General features: G+C 26.3%; 1 protein-coding gene across 1 annotated transcript in view; it reads left to right on the plus strand.

The window, feature by feature from the left end:
* Positions 1–6,447, plus strand: part of LOC107436781 (probable acyl-CoA dehydrogenase 6) — a 43,876-nt gene extending 37,429 nt beyond the window's left edge. Inside the window, exons 6-8 of the mRNA XM_043049070.2 lie at positions 1,000–1,170; positions 2,293–2,454; positions 4,528–6,447. Coding sequence (XP_042905004.1) covers positions 1,000–1,170; positions 2,293–2,454; positions 4,528–4,775 — 581 coding nt within the window. The 3' untranslated portion in view covers positions 4,776–6,447. The remainder of the gene's footprint in view (positions 1–999; positions 1,171–2,292; positions 2,455–4,527) is intronic.
* The last annotated feature ends 2,380 nt before the right edge of the window (positions 6,448–8,827 follow it).

The raw sequence follows: 8,827 nt of genomic DNA on the forward strand, positions 1-8,827 counted from the left end.
CAACAGAATGTTTTAATATGAATTAGTTGCTCTCTTGTACATCATAATTTAATGATTCTTTTTTCTTTCAGCCATTAAAACCAATGCTGTGAGAAAAGGGGATGATCTAATAATCAATGGAGGCAAGATGTGGATTACAAATGGCCCTCAAGCAGATTGGATGTGTTTATTAGCCAATACCAGTCAAGGAAATCCTCATAAAAATAAGTCATTAATTTGTGTACCTCTGGATTCACCTGGTTAGTGATTGTGTATTATTTAAAGAATTATAAATTCTATGTAATGGTCCGGTTTATTTCCCATGAAATATCATTCTATCTATATTTGGCTTTATCTCGCTATATCTGGTGCACATGCTTAAAATTTTTATGCAGTCATCGATCTTGAACTGATAAGAGGGGAGTTAATCTAAGGCAGGTGTGTGGGATATTTAGTTATGGGGTTAGATTCAGGTACGAACCTCCTGGGGAAAATAGTACTGTACCCATTTGTTGTATAAAGTTTTCAGCTTTTGTCTCAGAGAAACGAGTAAGAAATTAGTTGAAAAATTGCAAACGAAAGAAAAAGTGTTTAAAGAAAATAAGATAGAAAGACAAAACGTATGTTGGGCAGCTCATATATTTCCCACTAAATAAGCAAGTTTAATAAGAGATTTTATAGCTAATTTAAAATAACTATAAAAAATTTAAAAAAAACTAAAGGTAAACTCTTAAAGAAATTTTTAGAAATTATTAACAATTAATTTAATTTAAGAAATGTACAATTCTGTAGAATTATAGCATCATTTTGTTTGACTATTTATCTCTAAGTGCAAATGAGGATTAAGAAACTTAAATTTATTTTTACATTTATAACAACATATATGTTTTCCATAATAGGGTAGATTTTGTGAGAAAACGCTTGTGAACCTTATTCAAGAAATACTTATTCAAGAAACAGTTAAGATCATATTTTTATAGCGATATTATTATAGATTTCTTTTTATTTAAACTTTCATAGGTATCAAGTGGAATAAAATTCATAAATTAGGCACTCGGAGCTCTGACACTGCCCAGTTTTTCTTTGAAGATGTGAGAGTGCCCGCAAAAAATATTATTGGGGAAGAAGGAATGGGATTCGTGTATCAAATGTTGCAGTTTCAAGAGGAAAGACTTGCTGCTGTTTTGCCTGGTATATTTTTATTTTATAATCTGTGTATATTTTGTGGAATATTAGGTACTGATCATTTAATTATTAATAAGACGCTGATGAATATTTTTTATAATTTCAACCGCTTACTGATCGCTAAAATTATCACTATATTTTTTGCCAATTTATTTTTAATCAGGAATCTGATCTCTCATTTTCAGTTAAAGGTCTCAAATTGTAACTGCAACTTTGTTTTTGGCAACAATGCAAGTCCCAAATGTTTTTGGACAGCTACAAATAGAATTTATCATCATATCCAGACTTAGAAAAAATTGAAAACTTTCAGTGAACACAAAATATCAATTAAAAAACTTTCTGCAAAGCAATTGATTTACTCATTTAACTAGTTTCAACTCTTTTGTCGCCACCTCAGTTTGGCGAAATTTGTTTGAAAATCATGTACTTTTTCAAAAATGTTTTAATATTTATTGAACTCTATATTAATTCACACAACAGGGATAAGTTTGGTGAAAAACTTAAAAAGGCTGAAAATAGAAATACAAAAACATCATGCTCAAAAAGACTTTCTAAATAATTAAAAAAATACCTGGAATTTGAGCAAGAAAAAAAGTGTATGTAGGAAGCATTTATCAACAGAATGTTTTAATAAGAATTGTGATTATTTATTTATCAATTTAAATTGTGTGAGTATAAATTTCACTGTGTGATTTTTAAATCATGCAAATACGAATCTCTATATTTAGTTGTTATATTGGTGTTTTATTAAAGATGACTTTGCTTATGTCAATTTAAAAACTGTGGTTTTTGCGTTAATATGAAATGAATTAAAATAGCATACTAACCTAAAATGAAAAAAAAAATAGTTTTTAAGAGTAAATCTTGTATTTTTTTTATTTTTAAGGTTAATAAAATTGATTTAAAAAAAAACATTATTGATACTTTTACTTTAGATATCATCAGTGATGACAATATAAAATATTGATTTTTTTTTAGAAAGAAATAATTATGTTTGAAAGAAATATTGTGCAATATTATATGCTCATATTGTTTAATAATAATTATTTGATTTTCGCAATACATTATACCCCTTTTATTAAAGATTATTTATATTTATTGATGTTAAAGTCTCAACTTTTTTTTCAGTTCCTATCAGCTTATCTAGATCGATTCAAGAAACAATTGATTATTGTAAAGAAAGAAAAGCATTTGGTCAACCCATTATCAACAATCAAATCATTCACTTTACCTTAGCTGAACTGCAATCTGAAGTTGAAGCTTTACGATCCTTAACATATAGAGCTGTTTGTAAGTAAAGACTGAATTTTCGTAAAGCATTCTATTTAAGCTATCTATGAAGCCTTAGGTAAAATTTGTTATAGATTGTCAAATAATATCAATTTGGTATTTTATGCGATATTTTTAAGTGTTTTTAGTGCATAGAAATTCCAATATATTTCGTTTGTGACCGTCTTAAGCTTTGAGGGGTTGTAGGATTAGCTTTTGCTGACAAAGGGAAGAATTAAGTTTGAACTGTGTTTGCTTAAATTTTAAAAACTTTAAATAAGCAAAAGTTGGAATTTTTAAATGATTTCATTGTGAACTCTTTTTTAGATTCCCCCCCTTTTCTGTTAAGCCTAGGTAAGATTACACAATTACTTAGAAGTATGATAAAAATTTAAACAATTTCATTCCCCTTTCCCTCTACTATAGAACACTATTAACAATCAATTTAAAGCAATTCAAAAGGAACCAAATTTAGGTTTCTTTTGAATTGCTAATTGCTTTAATTTTATATATAGCAGTTTAGTGTTAAAATCATTGAGCTGTGTTACATAGCAGATTTTTTACCAGTTTCTTATAATTTATAACACTTAATAGGCAGTAATCTGAATGAACTTTTGCATAGCCATGAAAATTGTTAAGAAAATAGAAAAATTTTGTAAAATTCTTTGTAGATTTATATGTATTAATTATGTTAATTTAAGACACTCATTTAAATACACTTACAAAAATAAATGCACAGTTATTAAATATCTATACAATATTTATTCTTGTGATAATTTATAATTTTTTTTTAAGGTTTGAAAATAATCTGCTTCTGTGGAATTTTATTGAAAAATTTACTTTTTAACTTATTTATTTACCTAATACTTTTACCGAAGTTTTTATTTTTATTGGTAAAAAAATGTCGCATTAACCCCTTGGCAATTGGTTAATTTTCAAGAAAAGGGTCATAAAAGTGTCTATTTTGCCAAATACACGTATTTGATTACTGCTAGTATCTAGTTTGAAATAAACTATTTACAATTACCTTAATAATATCTTGGTTCTACTACATGGTGTGTAAAATGAGAAATAAAATTTTTTCTGGGGAAAAGAAATGAATTCGTTTTATTCACCTTACTACTGAACACTCCAGCCCGTCAATATCACGGGAGCGAGAGATAGCGAGCGAAAACTCACCCTGTCATTTTTATGGGTGCGAAAAGGAAGGGGTTAAAGAAAAATCTTTTTTAAAAACATGTTAATAATTATAACGCAATAGTTTTAATAATATTTTGCCCATATAATTTATCTAATTTTGTTCATTTAACATCCATTTGGTTAAAAAAAAAAAGATCCTTTTAAATTTAGAAATATTTTGTTGTTTATATACATTTTACTAAAAAATAACATTAGAATGATGTCACATAATTCTCCCTTGAAACTGAACAAACTTTATCTTAGGATAAATCTTTCAAAAATTATATAACTTCAGAAATTATTTGTTTATAATATTCCCATTATTATAATAAAATCAGATAAATAACCATTCATTATCCAATTTCTTTCCACTCATTAACTAACGGGCCTGATTTATCATAAAGCCTGAGAGGCCTGGCCTAGGCTTCCTATGTGTTTGGGGCCTCCTAAATGTTAAAAATATTTTTTTGTGTGTAACTGGGAACCCATTGTTTTATTTTATTTTATAACCGTTGTTGAACAGCCAACCCAATTTAGGGTTTACGGCTACTAATGTTCAACACCATAGCCTTGTAATTTTGAACCTAATTCAGAAGACAAGGAAACTCCCGGATCAAGTATTGGAAAACATTTGCCTTCATTAAGGACTTTTTTATGCAATTTATTTGACTTTGTGTTACAGGAGCCCATTGTTTAAAAAGAACTTTCGTTACAAGAAATGGACTTATTCTGATATTTTGAAAAAAGTTGTGAACTAAATCAGTAACTTTCTGTTTTCGAGCATAGCTGCAAGAAAATTTCCCCCCTTTTCTTTTGATAGGTCTATTTATATTTGTTTGAGTGATGAGTTATGCATTATTGTATAAATATTTACCTAAACTTGATAACCAACAGAAATGTATTTTTTTTTAACAGCTAAAATGATAGATGGAGAAGATGTCACTCTCCTGGCATCAATGGCAAAATTAAAAGCTGGTCGACTTTTGAGAGAATGCAATGATAAATGTCTTCAGTTCTGGGGTGGAATGGGCTACACCTCTGAAGTAAGAATCAGCCGAGCATTCAGAGATGGGCGACTTCAGTCCATAGCTGGCGGTAGTGATGAAATTATGCTCAACATAATCTCTAAATACATGGGGATTCTACCAAAACCTGCAAAGTAACAAGATTGATTGGTCTGAATAGGCAGCCACTTGGTTCATTGTTTGTTTGATTTCATTATAAATCTTTATTTTTTTAAATATATTTCGAGTTTGTTATTGAAGAACATAACTAAGAAATTTTAGCATTTTATAATATGAAAATATGATGCAAATTTGTAGAAAGGGCAAATAACATTGGTAACAGTAGTTATTTTATTTTTGCAATGATTTTCCTTAATGTACATTTTCAAAATCATTGTCAAAATGCCTGCTGAGTATTCGCATTAGGTGTCTCAAATCAATATTTAACCAACGAAAGAACTAAAATGCTATTGAACCTCTGCAGAGGAAGTCGGGAACAAATATGTCGAAACCTGCTCGATTGCTAGAGGAAACAGAATTTGAAAAGCATGTATTGGGAACATAAAGTTTCACGAGAAAACCCAACTGGTTATGTTGTTTTCATCCCGCCTTCCTTTCTAGTGATTTCACAGTTTTTTTTATAGAGGTTTTAATTCTTCCTTGTTTTATTATTAACTTGTGACCCATAATATGTTTACTTTTCTTTACTTCATTCCTGACAAGGATTCTAAAAATAAATAATAATGGTGGTCATTATAGAATACCCTGTATAAGGATTACTCATGTTAATTTAAATTAAAAAAGCTAATTATTGTAATGTTAATGAATAGTCTTTTGATTTTTGATGTCTACAAATTAAAATAAAAAGCATGTTGATCATGGCCAACATGCATGCTGACATCATTTCGCATGTTGTTAACATTCAGAAATCAATAATATTTCAGAATTCATTAACATTCTACTGCATGGTTTGCATTCTATAGAAAATATTAATTCGTTCTGCCAAATCCTGGAGAAAGGCCTTAAATTGTTAACTGCTTCCCGACGTTTCGATACTTAATGCAGTTTAACATGCTCTTCTACATAATCCCTTGTTTATTAAAAACTATGAAAGTAATGTATAAATATTATTTATTTATTGATGTAATTATTTATGCTTTGTATATCTTATTACTAATGATTTTACGTTAGCTTAGTGTGTGTGTTGTATGACATTCAATTTGTAATGTTTTCCAAATCCTAATTTGTGTCTTCAAGGTGTCATACTCTCATTTTCTTAATTTTTATTAATTTGTAACATAGACATCGCTTTTAACTGATTTATACTTAGATATTTAATTTTGAAAAAGGAGCCATCATTTAGTAATTTTTTTAAAATTAAATATGAATGATTTTAAAAAGAAATATACTTAAATATTTTTAAATGAACAGTTATTTAAACAAATTTAATGAGTTTTTTTTTGTCTTTTTAAAAATTATTTTTTAAAAATCTAAGTAAGAAATGCATATTAATAAGGAATGTTTTTTTTTAAAGTTTAATATGAAATGTTTTCAAAAATACATTTAATAGTTTTTTACTTTTAGCTATATCCTTATTATAAAAATGTCATTATTGATCCTTTATTCTTGAAGGGGAAAAATTGTTAAGTTTGTTAATTAAATTAGTTATGCATAAAATGCTGTGATTAAACTATTTCAAGTTTTATTCACTGAAAATATACTTGCATGTACAAATCACTATGTGCCTTGAAATATAAATATTGTATTTTTCTTACAATTTTATTTTTGCTATTAATTTTATTCTGCTTTGAATAAAAAAAATTCAAATAAATTTCAGTGTCCTCTATTCAAGCATTTCACACTTCACTATCATTGAGCCACTCTTTTATAAGTAGCAAATTATTTCTCAAAAATTTAAAATTAAATTTATAACAAAATTTTAGTTAATGAGCGTAATAACATTACATAAATGTAACTTTTAGCAGATTACGTTTAACAATAAATTGTGAAAAATGCTCCTATGAAAGACATGGTTGCACGTTAACTCTAGAAAATCATAGATTCATCAATTAGAATACTAACAGTTATTTCTTTTAATATATTTTAATTGGACATTTTATGATTAGGTAAATTTCAACTTAAATATTTTAGGAAATATTTTAACTCAACAAACTGTTAAGTATTATTATATAGATAAATATGAGCTTAATTATATCTCATAAAATCTATAATGCAAATTATTTTTATGAGTTTTTTGGGTGTCCATTGTATCATTACAGATCAAGTTGCAATTTTCCTAAAATCAAAATTTGTTTTTGTCATTTTTTCCCCAAATTAAGGTTTTATGAAGCAATTTTAAAACCATTTGAGATAAATATATATACTTGTATCCGTCTTTAAATACGTATCATAGACTTTGTTTTTGAGTCAAAATTAAGTGTTTTATTGGTGAAAAAGTTATTTAATAAGTAATTATACAATCGACATTGAAAAATTTATATATAAAAAAAAAAAACTTTGCATGACATTACCATTAATATTTTGAGATAAATGTTTTCAAAAGTTCATCTTTAAAATAGTATCCTTACATTTTGTTTTATATTATATCATGAATTTTTCTGAACTTTTGTAATTGAATTATTTTAAATATGTTTTTTAAAATGTATATTTGAATAAAAAAATAAGTTAAATAAGAACTTCAGGGAAAGAATAACAGATTAAAAAATTAACATGCTGGGAAAGTGGACACAAAATTTGCATTTCATATGTAAGTAAACACATACACAATAAAATATTTATTAACAATGCATAATACAAAAATAAATATATTACGTATATAATCAAAGATAAATATATGAAATATTATATCAGTAATAAATACTATTCTATACAATTTCATACTTTTGATAATTAACAGTAAATAAATGTGTAAATATTTTTTTTAACAATAAACAATGGTATGTAAAATTATTATTTAAAATGATACATATCACAGATTATATTATTTTAGGACGTATGTAAAAGGTAAAAGATAATAGTTTGCAAATTCTGATTTTTTTTTAAAATGAACTTCTTTGACTAGATTTTATTTAATGATAGTAAATGGGAATAAAAAATAAATATCATAAGAATATACTTTTCAAAAGCATTTTAGTGTGTTAATTTATAAAATAAAGATAAAAATTTGAAGTATACAATTACTATGTACCAAAAATTATTTACCAATAAATCGATTTTCATTAAAAACAATGAAAAATGCTTAATTTTTGTAACTGTAATCTAAAATCTGTATTAAGATCAGTTTTATGACTCAATGATCTACTACAAAAATCATAATTACATAAAATACCACAATTTGTGAGATAGGAAAGATTAAAAATCGAAAATAATGATTAAAAGGAGGGTCAACTAAAACAACTTTAATTTCCAAATACCATTGAAAGGTAAATGTATTTTTATTCAACAAAGAAAGGGGTAATACTTTGTGCTATATAGGCACTGAGGCAAAAAACAATGTTAATAAAGCACGAATGAAAGTACATAAAGTTATATACTATGGTTTCAGTTCTATAAACAAGAACCTTCAGTGTCTAAACATCAAATGTTTCAATTCATCATTTCAATTGACGTTTAGACATTGTAGAAGGTTCTTGTTTATAGAAGTGAAACTATAGTATGCAACTTTATGTACTTTCATTTCTGCTTTCTTCACATTGTATGTTCAAAGTAAGCAAAAGAAGGTATCTTTGTACTAGGTATCTACCTAGGTATCTTCGGCTGTCATGAGTATGAAATTGATTTTTAACCAGTAAAATATTTATTTATCATCCCTTTCTAATATTATTCTCTATAATTCATAAGTTTTTGATTTTTACACAAAATTACAGGTTAAAAAATAAGTTTTGTTTGTGCAAGATAAAGATATTTAGTTAGTTTTTATTAATTTTAAATGCTAAATAAGTCATTTATTTTTTCATATTTTATAATGAATTCTTTTATAAAACTTAGTTCAGTACAACTATTTAAGAGTTAACTTTTTACATTATTGCTAAAGGATTAGTAAAAAATACTTAATGAGTTTTTACAACAATCAAAAATTAAGAATTTGTAATATCTGTTGATGAAGTTACAATGGTAACTGAGTAAAATTTGTAGATTTAAGTTTTACTATAATTGAATTGGAAACAAAATCTGAAGAACCAAATCTGTAT

This window comes from Parasteatoda tepidariorum, chromosome 4 (assembly GCF_043381705.1).
Source record: "Parasteatoda tepidariorum isolate YZ-2023 chromosome 4, CAS_Ptep_4.0, whole genome shotgun sequence".
In the NCBI taxonomy this organism is placed as follows: domain Eukaryota; kingdom Metazoa; phylum Arthropoda; class Arachnida; order Araneae; family Theridiidae; genus Parasteatoda; species Parasteatoda tepidariorum.